The sequence below is a fragment of the Taudactylus pleione genome, unplaced genomic scaffold (assembly GCF_031769625.1).
Source record: "Taudactylus pleione unplaced genomic scaffold, aTauple2 ptg000451l, whole genome shotgun sequence".
NCBI lineage: Eukaryota > Metazoa > Chordata > Amphibia > Anura > Myobatrachidae > Taudactylus > Taudactylus pleione.
This window is the reverse complement of record NW_028284853.1, coordinates 7,109,526-7,132,310: the sequence shown is the minus strand read 5'-3', so window position 1 is coordinate 7,132,310 and position 22,785 is coordinate 7,109,526. Positions and strand designations below refer to the sequence as shown.

General features: G+C 47.8%; 1 protein-coding gene across 1 annotated transcript in view; it reads right to left on the bottom strand.

Moving 5' to 3' along the window:
* XPO6 (exportin 6) overlaps positions 1-6,296 on the bottom strand; it is a 69,163-nt gene extending 62,867 nt beyond the window's left edge. The window contains exons 1-2 of the mRNA XM_088448194.1: positions 5,412-6,296; positions 2,566-2,656 (exon numbers count right to left, since the gene is read on the bottom strand). Of these exons, the coding sequence (XP_088304320.1) occupies positions 2,566-2,656; positions 5,412-5,414 (94 nt within the window). The 5' untranslated portion in view covers positions 5,415-6,296. The remainder of the gene's footprint in view (positions 1-2,565; positions 2,657-5,411) is intronic.
* Between the last annotated feature and the right edge of the window lie 16,489 nt (positions 6,297-22,785).

Genomic DNA, 22,785 nt, shown 5'->3' with positions numbered 1-22,785 from the left:
ACCGGACGTTTAGACACCCTTGGTGGCACATCACCTTGCAACATAGACTGAAATGCCGAGGATGAAGCCGCCAGACTCTGTACGGAGCTGGATAGAACATCCACCCAAGGCGGAGGAGCCGTCGGAGCAACACTCTGCAAAGGCACTACAGACTGACACGTCCCTGGGGAAGACTGCACATACACAGGCAGTCCCGAGTAAGGACTCACAGTCTGGGCCCCGGGGGAAGACCGCAACATTTGTGGAACCCTCGGGGAATGGGGGATGGTGGGCTGCGGTAACGCCCTAGAAGGGACCGCTGATAGGACCGATAACCGGTCCGCAATAGACGCCAGCACCTGTGAAAACATCGCCCAAGGAGGGTCCTGTGATACAGGGGGGTTGGAGGGGCCCGGTACCAGCTGGCACCGCCCGCACAGACCATCCTGAGATAAGTCCTCCCCATCAACTCCAGCAGCACAGCGTCTGCAGGAAAATAGCACAGGAGCCACAGAGCGCTCAGTCTCCTCATCCGACATGATACCGTAAATACACAAGAAATAGGTATCACCAGAGGAATTACGGTTTTAACACCCGCGCACTCACCAGTATGCGAAACAACAGCCCAGATATGGTACTGTGTAGCACACAACAGTATGTGACTGACCCCACAAATACGTGTTTTATATATGTGAGGGTCTCAGAAAAACGCCCTTCCCCCACACACCTGCCGGGCCGTAGGAGAAGGAAAGGGATAGTTATAAGCTGACAGTAAGGAGAATAAGTCACAGACAGGCAGCACTAGCAATAGTCACATACAATGCAGAAAAGTTAGTACTCACTGCACCTTTCGCTATAATCAACCGCCCAGATTCAGTGTCTGGGAGGGCTATAGCGCTGTGTACACTGTCCTTTAGCAGGGGAGAGGTACACAGGGGGACCGGTCCACTTGATACCGCCTGGGAGTCTGCGATGTGCCAGTAAAGATGGCCGCCGGAGACCTCAGAGGAGGAGTGGCCGAGAGATAAGAGCAGCTCAGCGACGCCAGACTCCTAGTTGAAAGGCGCGCTGAGCTGAGGGGAGGAGCCGCTAGACAGGGAAGGCTGCCTCCCCTGGCTAGCAATTAACCCCCGGGTTGCCGGTCCCGCTACCAGCCTGATACCCTGGTGGTCTAGCGGACACGCGGGGTATTCCTCAATTGAGGGGGAGCCCGCCGCCGCCGCTAGCGCCTCCGGTCTGTCCCCAGAGACCGGAGGCTCCTGACTGCATTGAAGTATCCGCGGGCCGCCGCACGCGGCGACCCGCGGCTTACCTGATCCCCGTCGCGTCCGGCAGCAGTCAAGGGAGTCCCCAGAGCCCGGCTAGTACAGGCTCTGGGGTCCCGCCGCGATCCCCAGAGCTGTACTGGCGTTGCGGCGCCAGCGGGGAGAAGGAGCGGCAGCGTGGACGTCCTAAAGGACAGTCTGATGCTGCCGCTCTAAAAGTGTAAAAAAAGAAGAAAAAAATAAAAAATTTCTCTTTTAAAATAAAGCTTAGGGGCTGCTCCTGCAGCCCCACTGCGACAGGGTGACCCGACTCCGGCCGGGCACCAACTAAAACTGAGGTGCCTGTGGCCGGGGCGGGGTATAGAGGAGGACGGACCCAAGTGCATCCTGGGAGCAGCAAAGCTTTAACTGCGTGGTGCCCGTGGATCCAGATCCAGCTATACCCCAAGGTCAACCCTGTGGACCCCCTATGGACCCTGAAGTAGAAACACACAATAGCAACATGTAGATGACACTAGTTGCAACATGTGCAAAACATAAAAATATAACTTTCGGCATTGATTTAAAAGTTGATGTAACAGTGTCTTTTGCCCTCAATGACCAACTCATTCATAATCTGTAGGATCTAAGGCTTGCCTTTAGGTGCGATCAAGGGGACATATTTTGTGCATCTCAACAACAAAAAAAAATTTCACGGAGCGACTGAGTAGCTGCAATAAATCACAAAATATTCATGGTACACCATAAGATCCCAATAGCCTGACTTGTTACCAATGTCTGCTACCTTGCCATGCTCTCAGCTACCCCCTCCTCCCCCCATAAGCATGTATAAGCGTGTTCTCGGCTTGTATTGCCCACTGGGCCAAATTCAGACATTCTGACTAACTCAGCCATCCACCTTTCCTTGGACTAAGCTTGTACATTACCCCGAAGGCTCAGAGTCTCCAGAATGTACACATTATCCACCATTACAACTTCTGGACGACAGCCCTACTAACGTTAAACTTACATGACTTACTGCATGTACTGTATATACTATGCCCATGCAAAAATTAAGCAGTACACAGCGTCAACATAAGCACTAATCACACACAAATCTTACCCACAACCAATTCTTTCAGGAACAGTACAACGATCATAGGCCAAACATTCAGATCTGTAGGCTTCTAAGAAATCAGCTAAACAAAAACTAAATAAAATCTGCCCCAACCTGCAAAGCTATAGCTGAGAATTTACAACCTTCAACGTGACCAACGACAGTCTTAGCAAACATAACGCAAAATAAAGCAAAACACACTTGTTGGTCCCAGTATTATCTTACCGATTTCCCTCTTCCGCTCATTGGATGTACTTGTGTGAAAAAATTCACTCATAAGACTCTCCAGGGCTCTCAGGGAGGCCTCCTCCGACGCCTGAAACCAAAACATAAATGTGTCATTACGGAACCTGGACACGGGGATAATCGACTTGTGAAGTCAGATCGAGTCTTCTGTCCACTAGTTTGCCAAAAGCTGTCCTGGGAGCAATTCCACAAATGTAAAAAGGGTTTGGCTTTTTTATACTGTATCAGGTAGAATTGGGAGCGATTATGAGTCAATTGATTATTCCATGCCCACTAAATACGAACATTTCTATAGGATTTCGCTCACAGATGTGAAATACTAAATGTCATTTGTCACAGAAAAAGAGTCCTGAGCGTGTTCCATAAAACAAGACATCATGCTCCCAGGATAGTTATTATTAAGGGCTCTATTTACTAAGCAGTGTTAGGAGAAGTGAAGAGTGATAAGATGCCAGCCAATCAGCTCCTAACTGCCATCTCACAGGCTGTGTTTGCAAAATGACAGTTGGGAGCTGATTGGCTGGCATCTAATCACTTTTCACTTCTCCTAACACTGCTTAGTAAATAGACCCCTAAAAGTGCTAAGAACTAATGACATCACTGTGGCATGAAACAAGTGAATGCCGATTCGGAGTCGATTGCACATGCAGCTGCTTTTCCATACGGCCGTGGTGCAACCCCTGTAACACCTCTCACCTGTCTAGTAACGCTGACCACTGTATATCAGCGCAGCTGCACATAATAGTGGACAGGTGAGAAGAGATACCAAGGGAGGGGAATCACACTAATCGTTCCTCTCCCCCTTTCCTGGATTCGCCCTTGACACTCCCATGAGACGGATCAGATCCGTGAGCTTGCATGGTCAATGCCCACTTAGCCGCCCATTTCACTGAGAGCACGATCCATCAACGGACAGATCGGACTGGAGACTGCTCATTCAATCTCCAACCATGTATGTATATGCATAGTGTGGCACATATCATCGAGATCCATCCCAATTTCCATCTGGGTTACACCTCATACCCATAGTGTCCCCCGCCTCAGTGTCTTCACTAGTTCCTAATGAACAGGCAGGACCTCATAAATATGGTCTTAACCCACAAAAATGGCTGCCTTCGTGAAAAAACAGGTAAAGTTGAATTTTTGTATACAGTGCAAAGCTTCCAGTAGAACCACCATGGTCCGTATTCCATTGCCGGCAAAACGTCCAGGACTTTTCACCCTGCCATACTTTCCGCCATCATCGCTGGTTTTGCCTCCGGAGAAGTATTGCGCTCGTCCACGCTTTTCGCCCTATTCAATTGCAAAGGACGAGAAAACGCATCCCGCCGAAACTCAAACAGGCGAAAAGTGCTGTCAGATTTGGGGAAATCAGCCTGACAACACGCAAAAGATGCACTGTCATGGGGGATCACTATGGATACCCCCGAATAGCCCTGCTGAAGGTATTTGTTGCGCTTAAACGCTCTCAAAAGCTGCTATTTAGCATCTTTGCACAAGTGGTGAAGAATAGCATTTAGCAGGTTTTTTTTGTAAAAATAAGTAGTCCCAGCAAATTTGGGGTACATGAAAATGGGTCCTAGCATGGTTAAATATCGCTAAAGTGAGGTTTAAAAAAAAAAAAAAAAAAACACACCTTCAGCAAACACCTGTAATAAAAAAAAACACCTGGGGCATACTTGGGGGACGCCCTGGAGTCTATTTCGCTACTTTTTACGTTTGTCCCCCAACTTTGAACTTTTTCACCCCTAAAACGAAAGTACTTTTTTGGGGTGATCTTACGTTTTTGTTTTTTTTACGCAGTTTACCTTTGGGTGACTGTCCCAAGGCTGCAGGTGTATTCCTGCAACTTTGCACTTCTTTCCGCCAGTATTCAGAGCCAAATCTTTTCCGCTGGTTACTAGGCGCAGACTTGTCGCACTGGCGAAGTCTTTGGGATTGAATACAGGGATAAGTTCTCGCCTAGCGAAATGACGTCATCGGCGGAAACTTTTCGCCACCAATTGAATACGGCCACATGGTTTAAAAGACCATGTTCACGGATAGGACAAACTCTCTATGGTACCATCGCAAATAATTTCTTCCCCATCACAGCTATTCAGAGGCTGCCAGATGTTTGAATGTTTAAAACAATGCAATAAGGAGCATGTGAGAGTACAGAATAATGAAAGTCGCCTTTACTGCAAATTTATTTACACATAAACCATGACCAGCGGAACAAACGATCGTCTGATAACACGCCAGTATTTTCTGTATGGTAAAGCTACACTATCATCAACCCTTTCCTCATTTTACATACATTGTTAGAGATATGGGGGGGGGGGGGGGTTTATTACTTTTTGTTATATAGTGATTTTTTATATCTTGTTACTTTGTTTTTGTACTTTTTCTGGTGATCATATTTATTTTGTCTATTATATTTGACGCACTACATCAAAAAATTTCAAATATATATATAATTTTTTTAAATCACCATCACCCCTTACCATTTGAGAGATACCTGCTCCTGAATTCCAGAGTAATCAACCTGGGCTTAAATAATGGATTCATGTAAAAAGCGCTTGTTGTGCATCAACTACTGAAATGAGCCCAGGATAACTCAGCGCTGATTCCCCTGATTCCCCCCCCCCCCCCCTACGCTGATTCAATGGGTCAGGTCCCTGCGCCAATGATCAATCTGTACCCACAGATGGTCCTCACCGTATACAAATCGGTCACCCGCATTTATTGGGGATTGGTCTTTGTACAACATATTGTACAGAGACTGCTCAACCAGCAACCGTACCACCTAGATATGTGCATCAATTACTATTGCCAGGACTTACCATGCTGTTATTTATTCTCACCCTCGGATCACTCGGAGCCACCGTCTCTCCCGTAGCTCATGTCACCCCACCACAGAACTCTGTGGGTGCCCACCGGCTGGCTATAAAATGGCACTGTAATGGTACTGGCACTGCTACCAGGAAACAATATAGGGGTGAAGTATAATAAAATTATGGCATGGGTGCCATCTCATATCACTACAGCAGATGACTGTATAATATATGGATATACACCCCCTTGAGGGGGGCTACCCCTCTACCACCCCAGATGGGGCAATAACCTATAGAGAACACTCCATCCCGGACAGGGGGGAGACAGGGGGTGTGGGTCCTGTGTCAGGGGATGGCTGTGCTATATAGAATATACATGTATAGGAATACAGTGGGTGGGGGCTATAGTGCTGCAGGTAGTGAGGGTCTGCCCAGGCAGATGTGAATGGTGATGGCATAAAATGGGCGGACTCAGCAGACAGGGTCAGTGGGAGAAGGTGGCAGCAGACCAATGGCACATGTGCCTCCTGTGGCCCCTGTCGGTGTCGGGGCCACACCCAGCCAGAGATAACTGTAGTGGGAGGGGGGGGGGGGGGGGCAGGCTTCACCACCAATCCCCAGGGGGTTATCGCTTTCGGTCACGCTTTCCGGTTCCGGTGCCGAGGGGAGGGGCTGGCCCTGCTGCCGTTTTCGCTTCTCGTCACGTCCCCTCACTTTAATTGACAGTGTCGTACACCCCCGCTCCTCCGGAAGTCATCTTGGCCGGGCCGGGGACCGGGGCCAATCAGATAACGGTGATAGAATAAGGGAGGGCGGGATTCCAGCGCATGGTAGTCCAATCAGCGTGGCAGGAGAAGTGAGGTCGCCATCTTGGTAGAGGCAGGATGAGTCAAAGTTCCAAGAGACGACGAATGAGAGCAGAGGGGAGCGGCGTGTCTGCAGCCGGCGTTACGCATCACGTGGGTGCCGGCTGCGTCCTGGCCCCGCCATATTGGTGGAGGCACAGTTTCTAAACACACCTGTCTGACAGGCTTCACTCAGTCACTGTTCAGACTGACTTGCTGGAATTATAATAGTGCAGGGAGTTGCTACACAAGCCATTTGTAGTACATTTATATAGAAATTTTAGGTATTTGGTTTTCCTTTATAATTGTCTAGCACAGGCGTAGGCCACATCACCAGGTGTTTTTGGAACTACAGGCTCCAGCATGCCATATCAGACAGTGTCATTTTAGTGTAGCAAGACACTGGCTATGGTGTTTTTCAAAAGGTCTTCTGTATGCATAATTACGAATTCCCCCATAATGTCCGTAAGAATCCGAAATTACGAGGGGCTCTCCTGGACCTCCCCCAGAGTTGACCCGTCTCGGGGAAGTGGGTGGCCCAGGGGTTGCATGACTTGATTTGCATTGAATTGCTTAATCATAACCCATCCGACAGTTGTATAATGACGTTACAACATGTCCCTTCTCCCTCACACACACATCAGACATGGTTGCCCCCTCCAGGACTCTGCAAAAGTCATCACGTATACCTCTATGTGAGTATTTTCTGAGCAGCAATCAGTTTTTGTATGTGTCCTCTGCATATTACACGATTTACACTACACTAGGTGATCCAAATGACAAAACCACCAATGTGTCCCAATACAATGCAGGTCTAACCTAATGGTGCATATACACACGGTCAGATTTTTCTTCAGATCTGAACGATAACGATTTTAAATAATGTTCATATCTGAAAGAAAAATCTGAAATGTGTGCAACGATGAACGATACGCGTTACCGTTTGTCAGATAACGATATCTGACAACTGATGTGTTTGCAGTCAGTTTTGTACGATTTCCATTCACTTTAATACAGGCTGAATCGTTCAATCGGTTAAAAAATCATTCACTTTCTAAGTTAAAATGATGAACGATTATTGTTCATGCACGTTCAGGTTTGTAGTTTGTAGTTCAGTCAGACTGACCAACCCAACGATTTTCACTAAGGGAATATGCAAAAATCGTTTGTTGTTCAAAAAAATCGTTCATTACACTTTAAAAAATCTGACAGATATGGAGCATACACACTAGATGATATGCTCCCTGAGCGATATCGTCTAGTGTGTCTCCGGCAGGGTGTGCTCAATGTCGTTGATGACATTGAGCACACCCGCTTAACGATATTGTTCAGCGCCAGGCTCTCTCCCCCATTCCCCAACATGCAGCAACCTGATGACATCGTTAGGTTGGTCTGCATGTTTACTTGATGCACGATAATGACGAACGACCCACAGGAACGCGCGTCGTCATTATCGTTCATCGTTTTGATGTTAAAAATGGATGATAAAGTGGACGACTGAACGATAACGTTATCGTTCAGTTCACTTTAATCGCCCAGTGTGTACGTACCTTTAATCTGACAAAATCATTCAGAAAATCGTTGGTAAAGCTGGCCACACACTAGACCAACTTTCATCCAACCAGTCAACTAGTTGATTGGTCGGAATGAAAATCTGGGAAGGTATGAAAGCAAATGACAATCAGCAATTTGCTCCCAAACGCCGGAAAATGAACAAAAACTGTTGTTTGAACAAATTGTTTAGGTCAAACATTTAACAAACTTGTCTGACCGACCATTTTCATCTGTTTTCTGGCATTTAGGAGCAAATTGCTGATCATCATTTTCTCCCATACCTTACCAGATTTTCATTCCAACCAATCAACTAGTTGGATGGTTGGATGAAAGTTGGTCTAGTGTGTGGCCAGCTTGACAAAATCGTTGTGTGTGTATGAACCTTAAAGGTGCATACACACGGTCAGATTTGTCAGATGAACGACTGAACAATTTGCAAACGATTGAACGATTTTTGACTCCATTAAATTGAATGGAAATCGTCCAAAACTGACTACAAACATATCAGATGTTAGATATCGTTATCTGACAAACGGGAACGCGCATCGTTCAGATATGTCAGATTTCCCTTCAGATATGAACGATTTTTTAAATCGTTATCGTTCAGATCTGAAGTAAAATCTGACCGTGTGTATGCACCATAAGAATTGCAGGGCTGGCAATGGTTCATGCTCAATTTTCCAGCATTTGGCGCTGACCTGCTGTGGATATCGGGACTAATGACCCTGATAACTGCAATATTTAGAGCAGATTTAAACATGTCAGTATAACCAATGTCATGAGAGGCATTTATTATGCTCTGTATTTCCCATTTATATCTGACCTCATCATCTGTGCTCAGTGAGTTGAGCTGAAGCATGGCTTTACATCAATGCATTAAGTTCAGGCTAAATCAATGAAAAAGTAAATAGAAAATCTGGAACCAGACAAATGTATCCCGTATGAAATGTTAGCGCTAAGGGCCTGATTCAGAGTTGCAGGCAAGTCCGCTCTCTGGACGGTTCTTGTGATTTTTAAGAACTGTGCATGCGTCGGTACCTGTCTGCGCAACTTGGAGCAACTATGGAAAATCTCCACTTGCAGCTTCGTGGGTGTAAATGGACAGCAAAGGTGCATTTGCAGATACAAAAAGTGTGGCTGGGCATGTCGTTATTGTGTAGACACAATTGTGGGCTATTCAATGGTGATTTAAATGCCTATCTAAACAAACACCACAGACGGAAGGGATGAACTGTCCAATTGGCAGCCGCCAGTGTTGCCAACTCTGACATGGAAAAGTAGTAATTGTGAATTCCCAAACAATCTGAAACCATTCCCAGAAAACTCCAAAACAACTGGTACGGGGAGCACTGCTATGTCACGATGGATAATTGCTAAGATGCCCGTACTCTCTGCCAAACACCTGTTCATTATAGGGCTCACTAGTGGCAGGTGCGCACAGCCTCTGTTAAACGTTCTCCACAATATTAGGGCGATAACTCCTGATTTGGCACCGCGGGACAATGCTGTCCTGATTGGGAAGGCGACAGTCCTACATAAATCTGGAGAGTTGGGGTACGTGTGGGTTAATGTGGTGTTTGTGCCACAGAGAGAAGGATTTACCAAGGACATCACAGAATTTTATTTACCGGTAGAAGAAAGTGAATGTTCTTGAAAAATTTGAGACATCTGTTCAGCTCTTGGCATGCTTTGGTTGGATAATGGGTATGGCCTATTTTATTCCAAAACTCCAATGCTGGCAAGTATGCTTCACTGGTAGCCTGTGAAACCCTAATGTGCCCTATGTTTTATAGTTATACCTATTTTTATATCCTAGGTTCCCAAACTGTGCGCCGTGGCACCCTGGGGTGCCTCAGGTTGGTGGTCCAGCACCAAATCAAATTATTTATGGTCAATGTCATGTAAATATGTGGACAATCCAAACTGTCCACCACCACATAACTGAATCTAAGGATGACAGGTAAGCCATACCTCCCAACTGTCCTGCATTTAGCGGGACAGTCCCGGTTTTCTGGGATTGTCCTGCCCGTGGGCCGCAGTGTCCAGCGGTGGGGGGGGATGTTGGGGGAAACATACACGCTGCTCTGCTATGCAGAGCAGCGTGTATGCAGAGGTGGAATAGACGCTGTGCACATGCACACAGCATCTATTGAGAGTACGGGTGGAAGTTCGGGGGCTGCCCAGCATCTCGGAGATGCTGGGCACGCCCCATTAGTGATGTAAACAGCGGGCGTGTCATCTGACCACGCCCCCTTTACGATTAGGCCACGTCCCTTTTCGGGCGCACCTTTGGCATGCGCAGGTCCCGACTCCCTCCCAACAAATGTTGGGAGGTATAGGTAAGCACAACTTATTATTATTATCATTACCAGTTCACACATATTCCGCAGCGCTGTACAGAGAATATCTTACCACTCACATCAGTCCCTGCCCCAGTGGAGCTTACAATCTATGGCCCTCATTCAGAGCCGCACGCTCTGAATGAGGGCCGGGCTCCATTTTCATTCAGAGCCGCACGCTCTGAATGAGGGCCGGGCTCCATTTTCATGGAGCGTCCTCCTGGACGCTCGTATAGCTGTGGGTCACCACCCACAGGCTATACGAGCGTGCATTGTGATGGTCGCGATGGTCGAGACCATCGCGACCATCGAATTTGCGAGCCGGAGCCTGCGGTTGAGGTTTTCAACCGCAAGCTCAGGAGTGATTTTGGCTCTATCAGAGCCAAAATCACTCCCACTGACATCACTAGTGATGTCAGTGGGCCGGCTTCTGATGGGAGGCGTTCCCGTGGGAACGCCCCCGTCAGGGAGGCACGCCCCCGGCACGCCCACCAAAGGGGGCGTGCTGTCAATCAACATTGACAGCACGCCCCCTTTGATCGGACACAACGAGCGAAGGACTTTCCTTCGCTCGTCGCGTCTGGCGCATGCGCACGACGGAGCTCCCTCCGTCGTGCGCATGCTCAGTCCATTACATCGACCCACTTGCGAGCGGACAGCCGCTCGCGAGTGGGTCTGAATCAGACCCTATATTCCCTACCACATGCTCACACACATACACACTATGGTCAATTTTGTTGGGAGCCAATTAACCTACCAGTATATTTTTGGAGTGTGGGAGGAAACCGGAGTACCTGAAGGAAACCCACGCAAGCACAGGGAGAATATACAAACTCCACACAGTTAGGGCCATGGTGGGAATCGAACCCATGACCTCAGTGCAGTGAGGCAGTAATGCTAACCATTACACTCAATTTACTACTTTACTAAAAATTTTCAGAATTTCTCAATAACAAACGTTTGGCTTAGGGGTGCCATAAAAACAATGGCCCTCATTCAGAGCCGCTCGTTAGCGGCAGTACGCTCGTTCCGAGCGATGTTTGCACATCTGCGCATGCGTACGGTTTTTAGTACACATGCGCGAACCAGTCAGTGCGGCCAAAAATCGTTTGTACGCTATATAGCGAGTGCCTGCTATTTTGAGTGACAGAATGAGGCGTATGTGGGTGGTAACAGGGGAAGGTGCTTGAAAATGGGGAGTGGAGATCCGAACGCAGGCGTGCTTAAAGGTCAAAACGGGCGTATTATGGGTGTGCATAATTAATACAGCAGCGTCATTGACCACGTCACTGGGTTATTTTATAGCCAGAACTGCTCGCAAATTTGTGGTAGCAAACACCAACCACAAGAATAGCGAGCAGTTCATACGCTGGTCGATGTACTCGATTAATCTAATAAATAGCGGACATGACGTATGGTGCGAGCGTATGTTTTGCTCGCTCGTTCAGACTTAGAGGCGTGAACAGACTGCAATTTGCGAACGGATCATTTGAATAGCCACCCCTTGTTTTTGAACGAACGACCGCAAATAGCGAACGGCTCTGAATGAGGGCCAATGCTATTAGTTTAGGGCGCCGTGATTCAAAAGAGTTTGGGAACCTCTGTCCTAGGCAGGGGCTGGCTGGCAACTTTTAGCCTGGGGGGCAAATGCATGCAGGCGGCCCTGGCAGAGGAGTAGTGTGTAGCCAGGGTGCCCGAAGAACGTGCGTGCTACGGCGCCCCCCCCCCTCAAGTGTTCCAGGGAGGAGGCTGGCCATATGGGATTAATGTAAAGTAAAAATAAAGATTAGGGACAGCCCCGTCGTGGTGCCCATATGCAGTGCCCCAGGAGAGGACCCCCTTATGCAAGCCTCCAGTAGTGCCCCCAGTAGTGATCCCCCCTATGCAGTGCCCCTTATACAGTGCCTCCAGTAGTGTTCCCCCCTGTGCAGTGACCCTTGTGCCCCCAGTAGTAAGCCCCTGATATAGTGCCCCCAGTAGTGGTACCCCCTATGCAGTGCCCCTTGTGCTCCCAGTAGTAAGCCCCTTATATAGTGCCCCCAGTAGTGGTGCCCCCTATGCAGTGCCCCTTGTGCCCCCAGTAGTAAGCCCCTTATATAGTTCCCCCAGTAGTGATCCCCCCTATGCAGTGCTCCTTATATAGTGCCCCCAGTAGCAGTCCACACCCCATGCAGTGCCCCCAATAGTGGTAACCCTTATGCAGTGCCCCTTAAATAGTGGCCCCAGTTGTAATCTCCCCCCTATGCAGTACCCCCAGTATTGCCCTTTTTATAGAGCCCCCAGCAGTGGTCCCTCGATGCAGTTCCCCCAGTGGTAGTCCCCTCCCCCCTATGTAGTGCCCCTAGTAGTAGTCCCCTCCCCCCTATGCAGTGCCCCTAGTAGTTGTCCCCTCCCCTTGTAGTGCCCATAGTAGTAGTAGTCCCCCCCTTGTAGTGCCCCCAGTAGTAGTCCCTCCCAGTTGTAGTCCCCCCCCCTTGAAGTGCCCCCAGTTATAATCCCCGGTAGTGGTCCCCCCTTGTAGTGCCCCCAGTAGTGATCTCCCTCTTGTAGAGCCCCCAGTAGTAGTCCCTCCCTATTCTAGTGCCCCCAGTAGTAGTCCCTCCCTCTTGTAGTGCCCCCAGTATTGGTTCCCCCTTTGTAGTGCCCCCAGTAGTCCCCCCCCCCTTGTAGTGCCCCCAGTAGTAGTAGTCCCCCCCTTGCAGTGCCTCCAGTAGTGGTTGCCCCCAGTAGTGGTCCCCCCTTGTAGTGCCCCCAGTAGTGGTTCCCCCCTTGTGGTGCCCCCAGTAGTGGTCCCCCCTTGTAGTGCCAGCCTCCCCTCCCCAGTAGACACACATAGTAAAAAAAAAAAACACTTACGTGAATCCCCGCTCCCGCCGTCTCCATCCGCTCCTCCGTCTGTCCTTCCCGGGCCGCTCTGCATTATGGGAGAGACGTCATATGACGCCTCTCCCATTGCCCACTGCGGGAGCCGGAAGATGGAGCGGCTCCTGCAGTGGGCGCAGGGTTGCTGCTATTTCCTAGTTGGAGAAAGGACCTCTGTGACGTATCCACCACGTGACCGCTGCAGGAGGCTGGACCGCTCCTGCGTTACCATCCACTAGGGCATAGAGGGGTAATAAATATTTGTGGTGAGCGCAGCGAGCCACCGTGTCCCGAAGCGTGGCGAGCGGACACTTTTGGTCCCCCGTTAGCATCCCCCTTTCAGGCCGGATCACGTGGGTGTGACGTCACAGGTCCATCTGCGCTGTATAGTGTAGTCCTAACCGTGGGCGCAGCAGCAGCTAATGAGAGTCTGACAGACTCTCATTGGCTGCTGATCAAAACAAACACACAGCTGCCGGAGCCGGCGGCTGTGTGTTTGTCACTTGGGTAGCGCTGACCGAACTCCGTCCGGTCAGCGCTACACACGCGGTGCAGTCTGTGTCACAGTGACACAGACTGCCCGCGGCCCGCATGACGCTGCGGCCCGGAGGGCACATGGCACCCTGCCCCCCGGCCCAGCCCGCCACTGGTCCTAGGTAGTATTGTCTCCCGATACGCCTATTCCCTTTGTTTGCATTTCAACGTCTGACTTGCTACATTTTTCATATAATAATAGTTCCAATTACTAGATACTTTGGGGTGGATTACATACTAAACATCGTTTTTTTAATGCCGCCGATGAGAAGAGGCTTTGACTGATGGATTTCAAACGACAACTGAAACTAATTCTAATCAAGTCTGATTTAGCATTCATTACCAGTGCCGCTTGAAAAGCATTCACGTTTAGTAAATGTCTCCCTAATTTCTAATCTGGAATGTTGGGAGATTTGTTGTGCCAGTATTACATGGACTGCTAGGGCCTGTATGAGTGACGATGTACTACTGCAGAGGTAAATTCAGAATTAGTCACCATGGTTGCAAAACTCATCTTCATTCCTTTAATTACTAATATATTCAGGTTAAGGTCGCATAAACAAAATCACTGCATTCTAAATTGTTTGACAAGCAAACCACAGTGTTCTGAAGAGAGGATACCCTGAGATACACTCATACTTGTATATGATTATTGCAGTGACTTGTATACTTTACATATAGCTTATGTACTGTAAATCATATTTCTCATGTTGGACCACTGTAATTGCAGTCAGAAGTAAGAATGTATACCATATTCTAACCACTTCCAGAATGTCTTGACGTTTCGCCATTCAATTTGGCAATTCATTTATAGGTGTCTATACAGTATCTGCAACATATTACACAGGCTCTATCTACTATAGCAGTAAGCATGTTACATGTCACGGTTTCCAGACCATCACAAATGGCCTTTGGGGGTAATTTTACTATGCAGCGGTTTTCAAAGCCGCTGCGATTTTGGCTGTTTTAGTCGCTAGATTTAGAAGGATAATTATATACAAGCCTTGCTGTATTATTGCCCCTTTTAATCCCAGTGGCCAAAACCATTGAAGACACAGCCGCATTTAAAAGTGCCACATAGTAATTTAACCCCCTTGTCTTACTAGGGAATATTACTATTGCAGAGAAGCAATATATCAGTATGAAGTGTCCAATGAGCCCAGCAGGTGAAAAAACCAGAGCAGAGAGCGACACCCCAGGCAGGAAAGAGGAACTACATGGGTTGTGAAAGATGCAGGGTGCTAGAATGAACACTAACTATGGCTCACTAGTCAAACTGGTAAGAATACATGCTACATACACGTTTGTTAACTATGCATTATTATGTATTAGAGCAGGGGTCCCCAAACTCGGTCCTCAAAGCACCCTAAAGGTGCATACACACGGTCAGATTTCCCTGGTCGATTTGAGCGATAACGATATCGATCATATCGTTATCGTTCAAATCTATCAGTTTCTGGCCCCTTCAAACGATGGTCAATGCGCCGGCACGGATGATCAATATCGACCATCGCCCGTGCATTCAGCCCGAACCTGGTTGATATTGACCATGTTGGTCTGGTTACTAAAGGGACCCGCTATCGTTAATCGCGGGTCGTTATAGTCATTGGGGGGGTTGGTGCAAGTGCTGGATGTTCAATATCTAACATCCAGCACATGCAGGACGATCAGACAACGATCATTATTGTTATCTGATTGACCAGAAGTTTGACCGTGTGTATGCACCATAACAGTGTAGGTTTTAAGGATTTCCATACTTGTGCGCAGATGGTATAATCAAACTGACTGAGGGTGTTGGGTATGAAATACCATCAGTCGGGGTGCCTACTGTCAAAATGCAGATAGCAGCATCCCGATGCCGGGAATCCCGAAGTATACTAACCCCCCCCCCATTAGTGTCTAACCCTAACCCCCCTAGTGGTGCCTAACCCCAACCCCCCCCAAAAGCCTAATCCTAACCCTGCTGTGGTGCCTAAACCTAACCCCCCCCCCCTCTGCAGCTAACAGCTAAGACACCCCAGTGTACCTTCGATTGAGATGGCGTCTGTCAAGATTGCGGCGTCAGGATTTCGAGGCCTATCATTAGTCCTGGGTCGGATGTCGTCGGCCAGCATCCCATCCGCCAGCGAACTGACTACATCCCGACTGAGGGCCTGATTAGGAGATTGACGCTAATGCGATCACAGCTGCAATTTCGCACATAACACAGCTGCAAAAACATGCTAATAGTTCCAAAGCTTACCTGAGCATAAGGACGCCCACCGCTGCCGTCTCATATGCGTACAACGTCGGTTACCTGCGTAAATATCGGTAACATCAACATACATCGAGCGGTCATCTTACCCTTGCGGCAGGTTTGACCAGGCCCACTAATAATATAGTCGCAATGTATCCTCCCTCCACCAATGTCAGTGGTAGAAGGGGTCTGTATGGTGGTAACTGTAATTACGGCTCCTTTAATGGTTTTAACCTATGTGGGATCAAGCAGTGTTAATTGCCGCAATAATGCCCCACTTTCCCAATATCAGTGAGAGGGGAGGTCCGGCCTGTATTGCACCCAAGGACCCACCTTATTCAGTCAATTGAGGAGAGCCGTTCTGCCGGCTATGTACGCTCACCTGGTACGTGTGGGGTTAATTGCAGGCCAGGTCACACTGCTATCACTGAAACTCCGGACTCGTGTAATATTCCCCCCCGGTCTGCTGATGCGACTCAGGACTTGTGTAGAGTGCCCGCTGTTGTAGCTGTGGTCAAGGGGTCCGTGTACTAGTACGTTTTGAGCTGTGTCCTCCAGCTGTAATTGCGGCTTGTGGGGCTGTATTTAAGTGCAAGACGCTCCACTCTCCTGGTCCATGTGGAGTTAATTGCAGGCCAGGTCACACTGCTATAACTGCGGCTCCGGACTCGTATCATATTCCCCCCCGCTGCGGTCAGGGGGTCCGTGCACTAGTGCGCCGCGAGCTGTGTCCTCCAGCTGTAATTGTGACTTGTGGAGCTGTATCAAGTGCAAGCACTCCACTCTCCAACGAAAAGTCAGATTTGGAGAATTTGTGCTAATCAGTCTGCCGTAGTTCAGCAATACAGGTCAGATGCAGCTTCTTGGTCTGGAGACACCCTTAACGCGTTTCTTTCTCACTGAGAACATCTTCAGAATCAGTATCAGCCTTCTGCGTCTGCCGGCATCTACAACACTTTGTGTGACTCTGAATCAACCCCATAGATGGATATTCACCCATCAGCCATAACTTTAAAACCACTTGCCTAATATTGTGTCGGTCCCCAAACCCGTCGAGTCATGGATTCCACAAGACCTCTGAAGGTGTCTTGTATCTGGCAACAAGACGTTAGCTGGAGATCCTTTAAGTCCTGCAGGTTGCATGGTGAGGTCTCCATGGCTTACCAGCAGATCCCACAGATGCTCCATCGTATTGAGATCTGGGAAATCTGGAGGCCAAGTCAACACCTTGCAACAATGCTTAGGTAGGTGGTTCATGTCAAAATAACATCCACATGAATGCCAGAACCCAAGGTTTCCCAGCAGAACATTTCCCAGATCATCACACTGCCTCCGCAGGCTTGCCTTCTTCCAATAGTGCATCCTGGTACCATCTCTTCCCTAGGTAAACGATGTACAAGCACCCAGCCATCCACATGATGTAAAAGAAAAATTGATTCATCAGACCAGGCCACCTTCTTCCATTGCTCCATGTTCTGGTGCTCTCGAGCCCATTGTAGGCACTATCAGCGGTGGACAGAGGTCAGCATGGGCACTCTGACAGGTCTGCGGCTACTCAGACCCGTGCACAGCAAACTGATGCGCTCAGCAGCAGTTTAAGAGAAGAGGGGGCTCCGTGCATGCCCCCTCCTCACTGCAGTACAGTAGATTCTGGCATTGTGCCAGAGTATACTGCACATGTGCAGGTCTCCGGTAAAATTGCACCTGCGCCATGGACCCTGAGACTACTACGCGTGTATAAATCTACAGAATTTGGCAGCTGCACCATTTTCCGGGTGATTTGTGTTGCTGTTGCGGTACTTAGTATTAGCCATGGGTGCAGTGTATCAATAGATTGACAGTCATTTGGTCGACATGGGTAAAGGTCGGCATGAAAAATGTTAGACAGTACAGAAGGTCAACAGGTACAAAAGGCTGACATGAGAATGGTCAACACAAACATGCTCGACACATTTTTTTTGTTTTTCTAATCCTTAACCTAAACCTAACCTTCCCCTTGGTGCATAAACCTAACTGTCCCCCTTGGTGCCTAAACTTAATCGTCCAGTAAGTGCCTAAACCTAACCGTCTCTTCTGCAGCCTAAAACTAACCCCCCGGTAAGTGTCTAACCCTAACCCTAGACAAAAAAAATTGTGTTGACCTTTTGAACCTGTCGACATTCTGTACTGTCAACCTTTTGTCATGTTGACCTTCTGGTGTCGACCTTTTTATTGTCTACCAGTTGTCTGGAAACTCAGTGTGCCCCTCCCCACCCAGGGTCTCGTGTGCACCCATTATAGATACTCCAAAGGATGCACTGTGTGTTCTGACACCTTTCTGTCATAGCCACCATTAACGTTTTCAGCAATTAGTGTTACAGTAGCTCTGTTGGATCGGACCACACGGGCTAGCCTTCACTCCCCACGCGGATCAATGAGTCTTAGGCGTCCATGATCCTGGCCCTGATTCAGACCCACTCGCGAGCGGCTGTCCGCTCGCAAGTGGGTCGATGTTCTGCACTGAGCATGCGCACGACGGAGGGAGCTCCGTCGTGCGCATGCGCCAGACGCGACGAGCGAAGGAAAGTCCTTCGCTCGTTGTGTCTGATCAAAGGGGGCGTGCTGTCGATGTTGATTGACAGCACCCCCCCTTTGGTGGGCGTGCCGGGGGCGTGCCTCCCTGACGGGGGCGTTCCCAAGGGAACGCCTCCCGTCAGAAGCCGGCCCACTGACATCACTAGTGATGTCAGTGGGAGTGATTTTGGCTCTGATAGAGCCAAAATCACTCCGGGGCTTGCGGTTGAAAACCTCAACCGCAGGCTCCGGCTCGCAGTTTCGATGGTCACGACCATCGCGGCCATCAAACTGCACGCTCGTATAGGCTGTGGGTGGTGACCCACAGCTATACGAGCGTCCAGGAGGACGCTCCATTTTTATGGAGGGCGGCCCTCATTCAGAGCGTGCGCTCTGCTCAGAGCGTACGGCTCTGAATGAGGGCCCCTGTCACCAATTCATCAGTTGTCCTTCTTTGAACCACTTTTGTTAGATATCACTGCATACTGGGAACACCGCACAAAACCTGGTGTTTTGGAGATGCTCTGACCCAGTCGTCTAGTTAACACAATTTTGCCCTTGTCCTAGTCTCTCAGATCTTACGTTTGCCCATTTTTCCTGCTTCCATCACATAGGGGGTAATTAAATTGGGAGCAAGATTTTCTCCTCAAAAAATCACGTGGACCGCTCGCCCAATTTTGGAATACCGCGTGTATGCACGCTAGCGATATCCGCTGTATTAAATTTTTAAAAATTTGCACGCAGGGCTTTCAGCACTGAAAACCACGCGGTGCGAGAGAAACAAAAAACTACTTACCTCTATGGTGGTCTCTCCCCTACATGTTTGCGCTAGGTAGGGGGCTGCTGGGAGATGTAGTTCGGTGGGTCACACAGATACTCACATAATTACACACACTCACATACACTACACACACACAACATACTTACACACACTCACATACACTACACACACTCACACAACATACTTACACACACATACACTACACACACTCACACAACATACACACACACACACTACACACACTCACACAACATACTTACACACACTCACATACACTGCACACACTCACACAACATACTTACACACACTCACATACACTACACACACTCACACAACATACTTACACATACACTACACACACTCACACAACATACACACACATACACTACACACACTCACACAACATACACAAACTCACATTCACTACATACACTACACACACACAACATACTTACACACACTCACATACACTACACACACTCATACAACATACTTACACACACTCACATACACTACACACACTCATACAACATACTTACACACACTCACATACACTACACACACTCATACAACATACTTACACACACTCACATACACTACACACACTCATACAACATACTTACACACACTCACATACACTACACACACTCATACAACATACTTACACACACTCACATACACTGCACACACTCACACAACATACTTACACACACTCACATACACTACACACACTCACACAACATACTTACACATACACTACACACACTCACACAACATACTTACACACACATACACTACACACACTCACACAACATACACAAACTCACATTCACTACACACACTCACATACACTACACACACTCACACAACATACTTACACACACTCACATACACTACACACACTCATACAACATACTTACACACACTCACATACACTACACACTCATACAACATACTTACACACACTCACATACACTACACACACTCATACAACATACTTACACACACTCACATACACTACACACACTCATCCAACATACACACACTCACATACACTACACACACTCATACAACATACTTACACACACTCACATACACTACACACACTCATACAACATACTTACACACACTCACATACACTACACACACTCATACAACATACTTACACACACTCACATACACTACACACACTCATACAACATACTTACACACACTCACATACACTGCACACACTCACACAACATACTTACACACACTCACATACACTACACACACTCACACAACATACTTACACATACACTACACACACTCACACAACATACTTACACACACGTACACTACACACACTCACACAACATACACAAACTCACATTCACTACACACACTCACATACACTACACACACTCACACAACATACTTACACACACTCACATACACTACACACACTCATACAACATACTTACACACACTCACATACACTACACACACTCATACAACATACTTACACACACTCACATACACTACACACACTCATACAACATACTTACACACACTCACATACACTACACACACTCATACAACATACTTACACACACTCACATACACTACACACACTCATACAACATACTTACACACACTCACATACACTACACACACTCATACAACATACTTACACACACATACACTACACACACTCACACAACATACTTACACACACATACACTACACACACTCACACAACATACTTACACACACATACACTACACACACTCACACAACATACTTACACACACTCACATACACTACACACACTCACACAACATACTTACACACACTCACATACACTACACACACTCACACAACATACTTACACAAACTCACATTCACTACACACACTCATACAACATACTTACACACACTCACATACACTACACACACACAACATACTTACACATACACTACACACACTCACACAATATACTTGCATACACTACACACATTCACTACACACACTCACACAACATACTTACACACACATACACTACACACACTCATTTAACATACTTACACACACTCACATACACTACACACATTCATACAACATACTTACACACACTCACATACACTACACACACTCAAACAACATACTTACACACACTCACATACACTACACACACTCATTTAACATACTTACACACACTCACATACACTACACACACTCATACAACATACTTACACACACTCACATACACTACACACACTCATACAACATACTTACACACGCCGCTGCTGCAGAACACCGGGTCCCGACGCTGGAGGAAGAAGACACAGCTTCGGAAGGAGTAATTACTGGCTAAATAAACGAACAGGAAACCTCCAATTGCTTAATTAGTCATTGAGGTGGTGCCGCGGGGGTCCAATAGCATTTCCTGCCATTTTTCCTAAAAATTATGTATTTTAGAAAAAATTGGACGTGCTCTGGAGGTGCATAGCAAACATCCTGCATCTACAGGAAAGACCCCGCAGGTGTGGGATTTATGCTATTCTCGCACCTAATTGAATACCCCCCATACTGTAATCTACAAGAACTGACTGTTCCCTTGCTGCATAATATATCCCACCCCTTGACAGGCAATTGTCATTTGCTCCCATACATTTCCAGATTTTCGTTCCAACCAACCAGATTGGCCAGATAATCTTGTAGTGTGTATGTGTGTTGTGGTTCTGATCCCTGAAGACTGTGTATAAGAAGTGTGTGTTGGGAAGGGATTGATTTCCCAATGTTTGTGCACAGGAAGGATTTAAACCGTACTCTGGGCCTGATTCAGAGCCGCTCGCTAGATGCTATGTGTATGCAAATTGCGTAGGCAGCGCTACCACACAGCAATGCATTAGCACGCCCAGTATTTCTTAGAGAGCGATCACATAGTGTATGCAGACACCCACCAGCCTGTCTTAAGATGCCCACTTGTGCATGTCATGTCCAGGAAGTGTATGCAACCATCGGTACATCGGATGCTATCGCAGCGCTTGAGGTTGACCATACCCTGCCCAAGCACTGCGAGCACTTCAGTGTAAAAACCAGCCAGGTGACGTGTACTATGATGCTGTCTTATAATTATGCACACCTCTAAAACGCCATTGAGATGCTCAGGCACGCCTGCGTTTGCACCTCCACTCCCCCGTTATTAATGGCCAGCTCCTGTTACCGCCTACAAATGGCTTCTCCTGTCACTCACTCTGCTGGGCTGTCTATGCGCAGCGAGCGAATGCATTGTGAACTTTCGCTAAGGTATGCGCACGCGCACTGCAATACATACACACGCGCACAATGCATACACTCTGCATACCATCGGCAGCAGCGAGAGTATGCATCTTAGCGAGCGGGTCTGAATCAGACGCTCTGTTCCTTCAGATATCTGACATTCTTGTTGTGTCCTGGGGGGCTGTCATGTTACATCTTGTTCTTGCTCCGCATTCTGTGGACTGCACTCATACAGCAGCCTCCAGCAAGTGGTAGACAAATAATAGCGTGTACTTCAATGTTCATTTTCGTTAAATGTCTCCATCAATGTGTTTATATGTTTGTCTTATTGGTGTATGAGCTTCACATTACTACATACGTCCTCGTGTAGTTATATGTCTGTTATTTGCAGAGCGTGCCTGTGGCTGTAACTGT